Genomic DNA, 17,204 nt, shown 5'->3' on the forward strand with positions numbered 1-17,204 from the left:
TTAGTGATTTTATTTCTGAAACGCTTAGTTTTGTTAGTTTATTTAAATTTGAAAAGTGCTCTAACATCTCAAGAAGAATTTTTGTAGCCTCTCCCAGAGGAATTGATGGACTTAAACTGACAAAGTCATAAGATACCTGTATTTCCTCGTTTGATATATTCCTAAGTTTAGCTGTTTTTACAAAAGTTGACGAATTTTTTAACTTTGTTATGTTTTTATCTAAAATTGGTTGAAATATATTTACTAGATATTGTGATATTCCATAACTTGGTGTCCCGATGGTTGAAACTACTAATCGCATAGGGTATGATTTTTCCGGTTTGTGCGCTTTAATTACACCATACATACGTGGCGGTACTGAATTGTTGGGTAAGGACTTATTCTTTTTTGGTGGTAATTTGCCCTTTTTTATTCAATTTTGATAGGTAAGTTCTAATTTTAGTAGCAGATGTAATGGATGGGTCCTCTTTAATTATCTTTTTTTTGCCAATCCCTTGACGAATTTTGTCAATGGCTTTGCTGTGTTCTATTCTAACAAAGCCTGCTCCTTTATCAAAAAAGTATATATCAATATTTTGTCCTCTTTTATTTGTTTTAATGTTTCCCTCTGTTTATAATTTAAATTACTGTTTTTTTGGGGTTTAAGCAATTTAAGTTGCCTCAAAACGTTTCTGCGTAAGTCTTGTGAACTCTCAATTTTGTTGCTATACTCTAGTTTTATAGCAGCAAAATTAAGAGTTCACGCAACAAAACAAAACTACCATCAAATAGCCATCCCGGAGTATACCTATTAGAATGCGAGTGTGAACAAAAATATGTAAAGACGCAATTCTGGACGCCATTTTTTTTACACTAACGTAATATTAAAGAAGCCCAATTAAAGCGAAATTTAAAGAAGCCATTTAAATGTGACGTTACCGTTTGATTGTAATTTAATTTAATTAATAATTTGTAATTAAAGCTGAAGATGCTAGTATCAATAATTTAGCGAAAATTTCTTAGAAAAATAAAAAAATTAGTATTGAGAGAATTCGTATTTAATGATGTTCATATATTATATATATATATATATATATATATATATATATATATATATATATATATATATATATATATATATATAAATATATATATATATATATATATATATATATATATATATATATATATATATATATATATATATATATATATATATATATATAAATTATGTTAGTGCATTTTACAAATAGAGTGCTCAATGTTTTAAAGAACAGAGCAATAATAAATTAGTAAAAAACACTTATCTAACTTTTATCTTCTACTTGAAGTTTCACCATTGCTGGATCATCAGAAAGAACTCTTTCTGATGATCCAGCAATGGTGAAACTTTAAGTAGAAGATAAAAGTTAGACAAATGTTTTTTACTAAAATATATATATATATATATATATACTTAATTTACTAATATATATGTGACTGATTCGTGTTTGCAAAGCACCAAAATAAGTTTACATTAATAAATTGTAATACGAATAATATGGATTTATTGTCTTTTTCTAATTGAATTTTAGTAAAAAGTTGTTATATTAACTTTACGCAAAAAAAAAAAAAAAATTTATTATACTTTTCGTTTAAAAACTTAACGCAATACTAAAAGGATTAAGTGTTACAAATATAAGAACATCCATTTTTTCGGAAATAAATAAGCTCAAGAGGTCATTAAAATCCTTTTAAAAATGAACTTGCCATTAAAAGTAAATAAAATTTACCTTAGCTATAAAAATTGCCTAAATTTTTATTATATTTTGTATATCTTCGATATGTCAGTAGATTAGTGCACTGTCCTAAGTGTCGTTTCTGAGGGTTCATATATACTCATAGGCAAATAACATAAAAAATTTTTTTTTTGTATTACTGTAATTATTTATTGCAAAAATATAAAGCAAAAGAGATTTCGAATTATTAAATTAGATTTTAAAGTTTTCTTAAAATAATCGTTTTTTTTTACGACTATCATTATTATATATTTCGAAAATAAATAATATTTACGTGTCTCTAGTTTATATAAATGTCCATCACACGTATATACAATATATAAGGAGCATTAACAATGCTGTTTTAGACATGCGTGTTTAACAGTGACATATAATAATTAATTTAAAAATCCGTGATTTATAATATAAAGTGCTAGCAATGGATTTAAAAATATATTTTTTAAATCCATTGCCAGCTAGTCCATAGGACCCACCCGTATCGTGCGGGTCCTATAGACTTGCTTGCGGTTGTCGTTGAAAATATGTTTGATAATACTATGGAGTTGTAAAGAAACTCGCAGAAGACGAAGTGAAGTCTATTCATTGAGAACCTTTAAAATACAAAATAGAATATTAATTTTAAAAGTTAATTTATAAAACACACATTAACTTATTAAGGTCTACTGTTCAGTAATATTTTGCTATGTATAGTGGCTAACTAATTTATTCTTTTTTTTTTATGCTTTTTTTTTTTTATTTATTTTTTATTTATTTATTGTTATAATTTAAATTTCTCTTACTGCATTTTATTATATTAATTGTTCTTTTACATTTAATACATTTCGATAAAACTGGTTTTGTTAATTATGAGATCTTTTAGTTTTTTCCTCAGGGCAATAAGATTATCCAATTTAGTAAGTTCTATATTTTGAGGTATTATGTTATTGTTTAATTAGGGGTCACCGTATACAATTAAAAATCTCAAAAATTATATTTTCTTTAGTGGCAATGTGAAGTTTCTGTTTCCTGTTTCTCGTGTGATATGTTGGCGTTTGTTTGAGAAAAAGTATAAGTTACACGAGTTGGGACAAGTCCGAGCATATATTTGAGCATAAATAAAATATTTTAATAGATAAAATAAAATATTTTAATAGATTTATTTTACTTTTACTTTAAACCAAATGTTTAGATTCTCAAGGTAATTGTTCACAAATTCAAAAAGATTTTCAATTGATGCTGTTGAATAAAACGAATTTGTGTCATCAGCAAACATTATTGCATTAATTTTTTTTAGGGAGTTTGGAAAATTGTTAATATAAGTTAAACATAAAAGAGGATTAAGAACCTTGTGGAACTCCGCATTTTATATTTTGTGAACTTGAATTTTTTTAATTTTTCAAAAAAACACATTGTTGTCTGACGCACAGAAAACTTTTAAATCAATCTCGGCTAGTATTTTTTTTTCCGTATTTTTCAATTTTTTTTAGTAAGATATCATGATTAATTGTGTCACATGATTTGGATAGGTCTATAAAAGTTATTAATACAAATTGTTTTTTTATTAAAAGTATCACTTATGCTACTAACTAAATGTAAAGTTGCATGCTCTGTTGAGTGCTGTGCTTGAAAACCGAACTGTTTTTTTATTTAAGAATTTGTTTTGAATTTGGAATTCATATAGTCTAATGTAGATTATTCGTTAAAGAATTTTTGAAAAGGTTAGAAGTATTGAGATTGGCTGTAATTATTTATTAAAAATGTTGTACCGGTTTTACTTAGGTACAATTTTAGGTACTTTTAACTTATCTGGTGCAGTTGCAGTTTTTATTGATGATTTAATTATTTGGAAAATAGGTTTGCGTATCTCCGAAAAGAAATTAACAATAACATTACTGCTAATATCATCTATATCTGAAGACCTGTTTATTTTAAACGAATTTAATGCATTTTCGAGTTCATCAACTTTTAGTACTTTAAATATTATTTCAGTATTTACACTAGTTAGAAAAGTTTCAAACGAGTTGTTCGGACAATGGACTTTTGAAGCAAGATTTAGGCCTATGTTGAAAAAAGAACTCTTGAGTTTTTCTGAAATTAAATAATGATTTTCATGCTCTTTGTAATCTATGTCAATTTAAGCATGTAAGCTATTTATTTTGCAGTTCGTTATACTATTTTTTTTTTTTTTTTGTTAAAAACAGTATAAGTTTTTATACTGTTTGTAACATTTAGGTTTGCCTCATTTCTATTTTTTAAGCAATTAATATGAGGTACATATATTATAAACGATCCTTCATTATACTACCAGCAAAACCAACTTATGCTAAGGAAGTTTACACTTACAGACGTTTTCACGTAAGGTTATAAAAATTGAATTTTTACATTTGCATAACTTTAAAGGACATACAATGCTGTTACGTATTTATTTACATATCTGTAAATAAATTTGGCTTAACTTTCTTATAAAATTATTCTATTTTCTATATAAATTATTCTCTTTCTTATAAAAGCAAATTGAAAGATTCTTTCTAGCCATAACTTGGCTTTAATGGCTGTCTAGAGTTTACTACTAGTACTACTACTACTACTACTACTACTACTACTACTACTACTACTACTACTACTACTACTACTACTACTACTACTACTACTACTACTACTACTACTACTACTACTACTACTACTACTGCTACTGCTACTACTATTATTAAGTTAGGCAGTAATATAAAGAGAACTAACTTTTTTTTCTTAAAACTAATCAGTTTTTATTTTTGCTAATAAGAATTAGATATATTAGAATTCGTTTAAGTATATATATCAACATATAAAAATTTGCTTTTTATACCTGGTTTGTTGAAAACTGCATGTTACTTTGTCCTCCACAAATCCATACATTTCCAAATAACACGTCTTTTAAATCAATAGTCACTAAATTATTTTTAACTGTTGAAAATCCCTGAATTAAAAATGGTTGTTCGGAATCTTGCGGGTCTAAGGTAACATTCCAAACGTTTTCTCCATAAGCATCTAAACAACAAGTATGGTTATATCAAAAATTCAGGCTTAAATTTTTCAATGTTTTTATACACAAAAAGTATTATACTACATACTTTTCAAATATAAGAATATATATATATATATATATATATATATATATATATATATATATATATATATATATATATATATAACTACATATATATATATACATAAATATATATATATTTATATATATATATATATATATATATATATATATATATATAAATGCATATATATATAAATACATATATATATATATATATATATATATATATATATATATATATATATATATATATATATATATATGTAAATTATGTTAGTGTATTTTACAAATAGAGTGCTCAATGTTCTTAAAGAACAGAGCAATATATATATATATATATATATATATATATATATATATATATATATATATATATATATATATATATGTATATATTGAGACTGCTGTTTGAGCGATAGTCATCAATAAAGTATATATATATATATTATTTTTTGCAAAAAGATAAAAAAAGCTTAGTGTTAATTAGCTTCCGATGTTAATATAATACAAGCTTTTTTTCTTTTTTAAAAGATAAAAGCTTTGTATTATATTAACACCAGAAGTCCCATCAAAATATAATAGGTGACTGATTCTAGTATATTGAGTGATAGTAATAGTTACTAGCAACGATGATAATTTGTTTCCAAAGTTTTCAAAAAATGTTTTATCTTGTTATTTGCTAGGCATATTGATGTTCATTGCCGTGGCAAGCTTTGTTTAAGGTTTAACATAATGTGCACCACCATCCCTTAAGGGGACGGGGCATTTTTTATTATCTATTAAATTTGCCTAAAAGTTAAAAAAATATATAAAAAAATACTTTTTTTGTATTAATTTATTTTGTTGGGTAATTAATCAGAAAAAGTTGTTTTAAATAGTGTAAATTAAAGGGTAGATAAATTATCAATAGTATACAACAATACAAACAGAAAAGGTATTTATATTTGCTACTGAAACTTAGTATTTTTATGCTGAAAATTCAAATAATTAAAAAGTTTAACAGAGTAGCTTTTGTCAAATTAATACAAAAATCAAAAGGAAAGATAAAATTACTGGATGTGTATCTAAATAAACGCAGTTGTTTATTATTTTTATACAATGCATTTTAATCAGTTTCTCTATCAGCTTTTAACTCAACTGTTTTTATGTACACAATGAGGAATAATAGAAAATTATGAAAATTAGCAAGGTTAAAGATATATGAAAACAAAATGTTGATGTAAAAATGGAAATATATTAATGTAATAAAAAGGAAAGAAAATTATGACTAGAAACAAATAGTTGAATAAAAGCCATCTATAAATATAAAAAAGCTATAAGTAAAGTAATTCCGGCTGGAAATCTATTTATAAATAAAATCTTTCTGTAAAATTTCAGAATTAAAAAAATGGCTTTTATAACGTTTTTTTTAACTCGTAATAAAGATAAGCTATTTCAATTATATTAAAATTTAACAAATCTGATAATTTTTCTTTTTTGGTAAAATCTATTTATATCTAACAAAGGTTTTTGCATCAAAAATTTCCTTTAAAATTAAAAGTGCTTCCAATTTAAAAATAATTATTATTTAAAGTTTTTCTAGTATACTTTTGTTTATTACCCTATAATCCATTAATGCGTTATGTTTTAGCTTGTAATGCCATGAAAAAGCTTAGAAAATGTAGCTTTCTTTTTTATTAATTTTTTTGCATTTAATGCTGAATTAACACATTAAAAAAGGTAAAGAAATTTTTATTTGAACGTTTTAAATTAAGCATTATTTAGCCTTACTACTAATTTTGGTAAGTCGAAAAAGTTAGATATACTAAGGTGGTTATATTTACTTTATAACCACCTTAACTAATTAATTTTCACAGTTTATTGTTTCCATTTGAATATATTTATATTTTACTAAAAAACTCGAGTTTAGATCATCATCATCATACTACTGCCTATGAAACAACAGAGCAAAAAAACAGAATGATCATTTTTTATATAACACAATCTTTCGACGATGTTTTTTATATATACTATATATAAAGGGGGATAGGGGTAAATTAATTGTTGACGTAATATTTATAGGGGGTCGCTGAAAGTTTGGCAGGTTGTTGACATATGGGAGGTGGGAGGTAAAAAATGGCAAAAAATTGGTGACGTAATTAATGGACAGCTGCTAAAAAGGAAAAAAAAGTATTAAATGAAGTAAATAAAAGGTCAAATAAAGTACTAAACGAAGTACAAAGAAAAAAGTACTGTTAAACTTATAATTTTAATGCTTATATTGGTGTCAAATTAAATGGTTAACCATAAAAAAAAATCGAGGAGCGAATTTGCAAAACGCGCTAAGTTTGAGTAAACTAACTTCGAGAAAACAATGAAACCCTAACCCTGACTTCGAGAAAACAATGAAAAACTAAACTACTCTTGGTTGCTCATTAACAGATATTTATATTTTTTTTGCCCATTTTTAGAACCAAAGTTTTTCATTTGGTTCAATATTTAAATAAATGATAGATTTCAGTATATAGAGTGTGGAAATAAAATTATCTAGAGTTTATTAGAATTTTTATTTTTGTGACTTAACGCGTTTTGCAAATGGGCTCCTCAAATACAAAATATATTAAGGTGGGTTGGTTGGTGGTTTTTCCAGTTTCAAAATAAAAGGAATAGATTAAGTTGGTTTCTGTCAAAACAATTTTATTTGACATTTCAGAGATTTTCAAACTAAAAAAAGAAACTCAAATTAAAGTTTTGTTCTACTACGGAAAATAAAAGTTTGAAAGTTTGAAAAAATAATAATAAATAGTAATAAATAATAAATACTCAGTTTTAAAGTTTGCTATTTTTTTACACATAGAGTTACACAATCATAGAACAAAACTACTCTTAACGTTTGCTATGTTTAAATATAAATTGGTTTTGTCAAATCGTTCATAAAATATTTTACTAAATTTTGTCAAACTGTTCATAACATATTTTACTAAATAAAAATATTCTAAAACAATCATTTCTTAAGTATACAGGTTCAGCTAAATGCAATTTGCGTTATTGATGGAGTAGCATTGGATTTGGGCTTCGGCCAAACACATTTGCCTTGATATATATTTTGTAATTCAAAACATTTTAATGAAAAAACAATGTAAATAACTAGGATAATATAAATTAAGCTAAAATATTGCGTATCAACGCCTGTTTTAAACAAAAAATATTGGATTTTTATGCCTTTGGTTATTCAAAAATGCTTGTTAAAATAATCTTTTGCCATAAACTAAAACGTTAAAAAGACTTAAAGTTTCGTTTTATATTAAAAAGTATATAAATGTATTTATAAAGCTTTTAATTAAATTTTAACTTGACATCGGTGACTAAAAAATCATCTGCATTATTGAATATGCAGATAAGGATTTCACTAACATCTAACATAAAGAAAAACTTCTTCATGTTAGATGTTAATGGAAGTAAATGTTTTTAATTTTATTAAGAAAATAAAAAAAAGTATATTTTTCAGTTATATTTATATTTATATTTTTCACTTTTTGACAATAACTTTGTTTTAATTTTTAACGAATTTTAACTATACATTCAATATAATAAAGAGCACACATTTTTTTTCATTAAAAAATTCAAAAACAGTGTTCTGAATATAAACCCAGTGGGCACCCGAACTCGTTAAAAGTCAAATCGACATACAACAGCAAAGTAAAAATAATACAACATTGATACGTCATTGGTGCCAACTGAAAAACTTTCGTTAGCGTTTTTTGTGAAACGTTGTAATAAAGGCCAATTGATTTTCAATTTTTCTTGTGACAACATTAGCACAACACTTCAATAAACATTAACGTTATTAATGTTTTGTATGACATATTTAAAGCATTTATTAGATATATAATAGTTTTTTGAGTATAGATACGAGTATTTCTATCAAGGTGAAATACTTTCAATTTTAAGTAGGTTATAAATTTTATTGGTGTATTTGAGACTAACAATTTTCTAGGTATATTATTTCTGACTCATTAGTTCAGACTTTTCATGACGGTCAATAAAACAGGCAATAAAAATAATCAATAGAAACATTTTAAAATAACATTGCCTCTATTTTAAGTAGGTTATAAATTTTATTAGTGTATTTGAGACTAACAATTTTCTAGGTATATTATTTCTGACTCATTAGTTCAGACTTTTTTTCTAGGTATATTATTTCTGACTCATTAGTTCAGACAATTTTCTAGGTATATTATTTATGTCAGAAATAATATACCTAGAAAATTTATAAGGTTACCTGTTTGTTAGTTTTGCATTTAACAGTTAAAAACCTGTCTTTTAATTTAAAAAGTTGTGGTTAAAAATTGGCTTTAAACGTCTTTTTTATTTATTTCAGTTTATTAGTTATTTTGGTACTCCAAGAAGTGCTTAAGGCTTTATCACAGAGAACCACGGAATCCTATGAAAAAATGTTATATAGAATTTCTATAAACTTTTGAAACATATGGCTTAGAGAAATTTTATAAAATTCTGAAAATTTCTATGTCTCTGTTATATTCTTTAAAAAATCCTAAAAAAAATTTTTACTTCTTTTTTAGAAGGTTTTATAGCTAAGACAGCTAAAAAGCCTGTATTTACGTTTATCTCATAGCATCTATAGAAGTTTTACAGCAATTCCATTATAAATTAATAGACATTTTATAGAAATTCTATAAAATTTCTATAGTCAAATGTTTCAAAAGTTTATAGAAATTCTAAAGAACTTTTTTTCCTGCTGTACCATTTAACAAGGCCTTTCACATTTTTTTGTTCTTTTGATTGCAAAAAACTTGAATTACGGTTCAAGATTGTTTTTAAATTTTAGTCTTACTAAGAATTTCTTTAATAAGTTATTAAGATATAAGTTTAACTTGAATAATTTAAGATGTAAAATTATATATACAAAAATACTTTACACAGTTGTGCATAATGCATATAATACTTGCATAATAACTTGCATTAGTTCATGTTAAAAAATTAAAAATTTTTTTTTCTAGATTTTGACATTATTAGTTTTTGAATTCAAAAAAATTCCTTTTTATAAATTGTTGTTGAAATAAATAAGGTTTTTTTTAAATAGTTATATCAAAAATGTATATATAGTTATGATGGAGAGAATTAGGTATAGTAGAGAATTAGTTATGATGGAGAGAATTAGGTATAGTAGAGAATTAGTTATGATGGAGAGAATTAGGTATAGGAGAGAATTAGTTATGATGGAGAGAATTAGGTATAGTAGAGAATTAGTTTTGATGGAGAGAATTAGGTATAGGAGAGAATTAGTTATGATGGAGAGAGTTAGGCAAACTAAGTAAGCAAATTATGTATGTTTGATTCAGCTACTCAAGTTACTTTAAATTAGATACATAACAAACAATTTTATCTCAAATTGTTTTTATATGTTATTTATATAAGTACGTTATTTAGGTCGGAGTTGATGGCAAGCAAAATTGCAGTCTTGGGGAAGGGGAGTTTGTTTATGGCAATAGCATGCTGTGTCAAGTAAATCCATTTGTAATTTTCTAAGTGAAATATACAGTGTTTAAAAAATGGCTATATTATTTGTAATACGACGTAATATTAATTTATTATTAAGTAATAATTATGATATAAAAATAGTATAATTCATAAATTTACATTTCGATTTTATTAGATAGATATTTTTTTGCATTTTATAATAGTAGCACCATTCGTCAAAAACTTTAAGCAAAAGCCCAATTTTCTAAAAATCTCCCCTCATTAATTTTATATAAATTTTTTTTGTTTAAATTTTCTTTAAAAGCATATACGACTAAATTTACAACTTTTGCAATTTTTTGAAAGTCTCTAAAAAATTAAATTTTTCAAAATCTCGACAATTTTTAATTAAATAGTTGTATGTATATAACCCTGCATAAAAAAAACTCAAAATTAAATTTTTCAATATCTCGACAATTTTTAATTCTATAGTTGTATGTTTATAACCCTGCATAAAATAATTCTATACTTTTACGAATCAGAAAAAAGTAAAGTTCTAGCACTAAAGAGTTTGTTCCAATAAATTCTAGTTTCCGCGACTGTAACCGTTAAACTATAAAATGTATACGCACCTCCTGGATTACCACTAATAAAAAAATACATGATTTATTACTGATGATCAAGTATAATAAAGATTAACTTTTTTAACGGTGCATAAGTTTTACTATAAGTTAGACTTACTTTTTTGAACGACAGTCTGATAGCGTTTTTCTTTTACCTCTATAATTACGTCACTATTTTCTTGTCCAAAACCCCAAATAATTGATCTATATGGACTTTTTTGCAAAACCATGTGATGAGCATAATGATTTGCAAATCGAAATACCGGTGATTCGTAATGTTTAGGTATTATTTGTGATCCACGATTTTTCTGAGCTATTGATGATTGATAACATAAAACTTGCGTTGATAGTAAAATTAAATTGAAAATTTGGGTAATCATTATGAGTATTTTTTCCTAAAAACTCCACACTTTTTTTTATTAAGTTATAAAAGTTGCGTAAGGCAAAAATATGTTTTCCCCTGTATGCGTAGTTTACGTTTTATTGAATGTTTTGCGTTGACATTTAATTTTTTTTTTATTATTATTTGAATCTTGAATAAACATATCTTTATTTACAAACCGCTGTTATTAAAACATAAAATTTTATTTCTTAGAAAGAAATGTTAAATTGTATTACAATTTTGTTTAATCGTGATATAAACCTAGAGTGGTTTTCCTAAAACTGTATAAAATTTTCCTCCTTTTTTTTCTTTTCTTTTACGGTTATAAAGAATCATATAAGTAATTTATTAGGGTTAAATACAAAAAAGCTTTTTTATTTATTATTTTTTTTATAATAAAATAAACATTATTTTAAGCTGAGTCCTTTTGAGCAAAATTAGGAAAAACTTATTACACAATGACTTTTAAACAGCTAGGTCGCCCATAAAGCACTTACGCTCATTGGTGAAAGAAAGTGTCTGCACCTGCTTTCCCTTATGAGCGCAAGTTTTTACTAGTAAGGTTCTTTCTATTGCAAAAATGTTTAGGGAGGATTTTTTAGGGTTTAATCTAAATGTAGGTGTGCACTAATTTGGATGTCTGTTGTGTATTAGAATATATTATCAAGATATTTATGTATAGATATAGTTTAAACTATTTCTTGCTGGAATAAATATGATATTAATACTGAAGCTGTTGACTGCAACATGAAAAAATTGCAGCTTGTTGTTGATGTTGTTGAACTTGTAACAGCTCATATTAATATAACTTGTATAAAAACTTTCAAAATAATGCGAATATTGTATTATTTTGATTTTTATTATTAGATCTAAATTATAATGGATAAAACTGAAAAATGTTTTTCTAGACCCTTTCGCAGACATTAAGTTTAATTTTTTTTTTTCATAATAATATTATAACTATTTTAAATAAAAAAACTATTGATAAATGATAAAACCTTAATCTTTTTTCATGTGTAGCATGAAAAAAAAGAATAATGTTTCAGATTAAAATTCTTGCTTTTGAATGGATTATTAACTGATCGTATCAGTTGACAATTTTATTAACACACCACATATAAATAAGTACATAAATCAGATACTTCATTGGTTTATTCCTAACAAAAAACTTGTTAGTGTTTTTCAAATATAATGAAAGATATTATTATCATAATTTTTTACTTCGATTATATACTTCTTTAACTGTGGATTATTGTTCAAATCATTATACAAGCATGCCTAATCTTTACTTGTTGTTAAGATCCTACCATACTTTGTGCTTATTTTTAAGATTTCATAAGTATAAACAACATAGTTTATTTAAAACTACAACCAATATAACATAATTTATATATAAAAAAAAGTATACAGCATTAGTAAATAAATACCATTATACCAGTATAAACCAAAGTATATACATTCCTAATGTTAGGTTATTTATAAACATATTTTATTCATATTTTTACACTTATATATTTTCATTGTTTATTTTCATTTTATTAATGAAAATGTGGCATCTTACACAGAATTGACAATTAAACAGCGTTTTGTGTAATGTTACAATTTTTTATTATCTTTAGTTTAAATATACTAGCAGGCTGTGTAGATAAAGATAATTTTTTATTATCTTTATCTACACAGCATACTAGTAAATTTGTTTAGGGTAACTTTTATTAATGATTAGAGAATTACAAATACAAGTACGTATGCTTTGGTTTAATTAATATGATTTTTATTCTTCACTCCTTTCATCAGTTGCCACGGTTTGAAGTTTTAAAGACTAGTAACTTTTAATCTGTATATAGATTTAATAACAATTTTAAAGTGATCAACTATTACTTTTTATTACAACTTTTTAACTTTAGCTTCATCGTAAGTTTAACAATTGTTACTTTTTAATATGTATGCATTTCTCGTCAACTGCAAATTTATTTTTTATTGCACCTTTGCTAACTTTGAGTTACATCTTCAGCTGCTACAATTGGTAAGTTTAAAAACAATTATTTTCGAATCTGTTTTTGCATGATGTATGCATAAAACAATTAATTCATATATGTTTATGCCTTTCTTATCAATTGCAAACTTTTTTTACATTTAGTTTCATAACCTTCTCCAGGACTTGCACAACCTTCTGCTGGTAAATTTATAATTTAGATTTTGATTCTGAATGATTATTTATTTCATAATATTTCTATTTATATACACTATTTAATACATTTGTATTATGTTATCCTTGAAAGTGCAATGTAATTAAAATCAATATCAATATTTAAATTTTTACTTTGATTAACATTTTTAAAGCCATAGTTGATTTATTAGTCTTTCATTTTATTTGTTAGGCGAATAACTTTAACAAATAGTTGATTTATATTAAATATTACATAATGCCAATCAGTACTAATCTATTTATGATTCATTGTCATTTAGAGCTTACATATGGTGCGTATTACTCAATTGAGACTAGCAATCGCTTATTTTTGTGATGGGTTCATTTAGGAGGAAATGATGAAGAATCCTTTACCTTGACTTATCATCCTACTAACAGGGGTACTAGAAGCTTCAGCTGAAGGGGAAATCGATGTGAAGAAACCGTTGAAGTTTGCAGGCGAAGACAGCATGGTGGCAGCTTTGTGATGAATGGTGACATACACAATCATAAGGCATCACAATTCTTGTTTTTTTATTAAAAATATATATGTACTATTATCAAGTTTTTTTTTCCATTTTGTCTCAATTTTTACAATTACTAACATTTGAATTATTTATTTGAAGTTTTTTATTCAAAATAATTAAAAAATTAAGCATTGAAAAGTGTAATAGTTCTAATTAAATACTTTTTGTGTTTTCAATGGAATTAAAAGATGTAGTATAAAAAGTGGTCAAGTTCTATAAATAGTTATAGACTTTCAAATACAATCAGATTTCATCGCCCATATTAAATACAGTGTTAAGTTTACGTTTAAAATTTTATTGAAATGACAAATGTCATCTTGTAATGTGGTAGGATTTGTAAAGTTATGTCTCTCTTTTTAAATAAACGCAAATTAAAAACGTTTTTAAATTTCTTTCGATATTTTTTTCAAGTTTAAATAAGAAGGAGAGGAGAGAGGGCGTAAGTTGTGGCACACACCCCTCCCTTAACTAATCTAGTAAAATAATCTTGTAAACTAATTTCTATTTTTCAATAAACTCAATTTAAAACCTTTTTCAAATCTCTTTTAAATTTTTTTTTTTTAAGTTGAAGAAGACTGGCGTGGGAGGGGTTGAACGTGGCACAAATCCCGCCCATAATGTCAATTTATACACCACTTGTAAATGCTGTTAAGTAAGAAAATATGATTTATACTTTTAAACAAAAAATGTAATCAGTGTTTTTAAGCTTAAAATATTTATAAGAAGGTAACATTTCACTACGAGGGTTTTAAAACGTAACAAAAACATCTACACTTTAATCTGAGATGGACCACAAATATTTGGAATTAGAATGGAAGCAAATTAAAACACCTTTTATTGTATAAAGATAACAAATTCTATCAGAAAAACACTCTTTCGGGTTAAAAACTTGTATTTTTTTAAGGTTATGATGGTGTGCCGATACTTTCTCTGGCTGTGCTCTGGCTTTCTAGAGACCCCTCATATTTATAGACTAATTTAAACTTCTAGCCTACTCTTGCATCTATCTTTTGATACTAAGTTATAGGCATTTGGGTAAAATGGTTATAAGTTATAACAATATCAGTGAAAAAAATAACAAGTTTGGAGCAAGTTTATTCAATAAATCCATGTATCTAAAATTTGCTACAGGTACGAATATTTTAACGTTATTGTAATAGTTATTACAAAAAATTTGGTTTTCTGTGTTATTATGAAATTCAAGTTGCTTCATTTATTATCATAAAAGTTAATTTTCGTTTATAATGAAAATAAATTATTCAAACCATCAATGGTAGTATTATCTACGTTTTTTTATTGTCTATTTATTTATTTACACTGCTATTTAACCAGTTAAAGTAGATTTTTATTGCTTATGTTAGATATTATACTGTTTTTATTTATAAACTCTGGAACTATAATTAGCGTTCAACAGACCGTATTTTTTGATAAACACTTTATCCCAAGAGAATAATTAAAACCTAAAAACAGATGGCTACAAAACATCACAAATTAAAATAAAAATTAAGCAACTTATTTCACTAATGATTGTTATTTTTTATAACAATAAAATACTTTACTAAAAAGCATTAAAAATCATTTTATACTAAAAAGAAACTATATCAGCAACAACCTAAACAGTAATTATCCTATAAAATTCAATTTTTCCCATATAAATTTTGAAATGATCAAAGCAACTGGAAATCTCCGAATAGAATTGTCTTCTAAGTAAGATGCGATTATACGCACACTTATGGATAGACTCAAAAGAACGCATTACCAAACTGAATCTGGAACTTCATACTCTCAAAACAACTCCATTACTTACCGCAGCTGGAAACACCAATGCTTGGAACGTTGTAGTCGCCAAGGGTTTAAAAACAACACCAAAACATCAAGAACAAATAAACATTATCAACACAATAGCCTTCGAATCAAAACAACGAGAAAACAGAGCTAAGAACATAATTATACGAGGTGCCCAGAAATCTTCCAGTACCGATCCATCAATTGCAAAAGCTCGGGACAGATCTGAAGCAGAAAAAATATTTCTATTATTAGGGACAGACAAACCTTTATTGTAAATCATTTCAGCATCAAATCCAATGTAACGACCTTGAACTACCCAGTTCAATAGTAGCAATCCTTACAGATGAATCAGATAGAAACAGAGTACTTAAACAAGCCACTTTTCTTGCTTAACCAACAACAGAGTAGATCACAGTTCATTCATCAACCCTGATGATCACAGTTCATTCATCAACCCTGATATGACTTTAAATAGACAAAACCAGATTTATCTTCTCAGAACTGAATGCAAAAAAAGTAACGTCGCTCTTAGTCCAAGCGCTACAACAATCTATGTTATTCGAGGTAACACAATAAAAGAAATAACCAGACATCATTAGCCACCATTGTTAATCAAAAACCAGCAACACCTCCAACAACACATTTACTATTCTAGAATATTCCAATAAAACGTTCCATCACACCTATACAGATCATTGTTAAAACTTTAAAACATAATTCTTTGAAACACAGTTCTACGAAACAAAATGTAAACGGACAACTAAATAAAATCAATAATTGTGCATACTTTAATGCAAGATCACTTAACAATAAACTACATTGTTTACATATACTTCTGCGAAACAGATCGATGTTATTCTTATCACGGAAACCTGGCTTAAAAACAAAATTCCAGACTTGCTATTGTTAAATGGAAACAATTTCTAAATTTTTTGACGTGATCGTAATGGCAATGGTGGTGGCTCACATATATTAGTGCAAAATAACATCCAATCTGTAAAAATTAATTTTGATGTTCCTGAAGAACTTTAAAAGCGTCACCATTATGTTGCACCACTTGCACGTTCTGATGGTTCCCTTTGTTTAGACGATAGTAAAAAACGCGTATTTTGAACGAATTTTTTGCGTCTGTCTTCATTACTGACAATGTTGTTAGTCCTCTATTAGATTTTCCATCTTATCAAAACTCTTTGAGTGAAGTATTATTTTCATATGATTCTGTCGTTTCGTTACTACTAAAACTCCCAGCAAAGTTTTCCAAATCTCCCGATGGTTACCCTCCAATATTTTTAAAATCAATCGCAACTACCATTTACCATTCTTCTTTCTATTTTGTTCAAAATGTCAACGACCACTAGTGCTATAACTAAAATTTAAAAATCAGCAATATTTTATTCAATATTTAAGTAAAGCAA

The 17,204-nt window shown here is 25.7% G+C and overlaps 1 protein-coding gene and 1 long non-coding RNA gene across 2 annotated transcripts in view; one reads left to right on the forward strand and one right to left on the reverse strand.

Moving 5' to 3' along the window:
- Window positions 1-11,405, reverse strand: part of LOC100212614 (sialate O-acetylesterase) — a 69,450-nt gene extending 58,045 nt beyond the window's left edge. The window contains exons 1-2 of the mRNA XM_065791869.1: window positions 11,026-11,405; window positions 4,582-4,763 (exon numbers count right to left, since the gene is read on the reverse strand). Coding sequence (XP_065647941.1) covers window positions 4,582-4,763; window positions 11,026-11,287 — 444 coding nt within the window. The 5' untranslated portion in view covers window positions 11,288-11,405. The remainder of the gene's footprint in view (window positions 1-4,581; window positions 4,764-11,025) is intronic.
- A 1,786-nt stretch (window positions 11,406-13,191) lies between these two features.
- LOC136076612 (uncharacterized) lies at window positions 13,192-14,057 on the forward strand. The gene is made up of 3 exons (XR_010636424.1): window positions 13,192-13,312; window positions 13,427-13,465; window positions 13,756-14,057. It is a non-coding gene; the product is annotated as an uncharacterized LOC136076612 (long non-coding RNA).
- Window positions 14,058-17,204: the final 3,147 nt, after the last annotated feature.

Source organism: Hydra vulgaris, chromosome 02, assembly GCF_038396675.1.
Source record: "Hydra vulgaris chromosome 02, alternate assembly HydraT2T_AEP".
NCBI lineage: Eukaryota > Metazoa > Cnidaria > Hydrozoa > Anthoathecata > Hydridae > Hydra > Hydra vulgaris.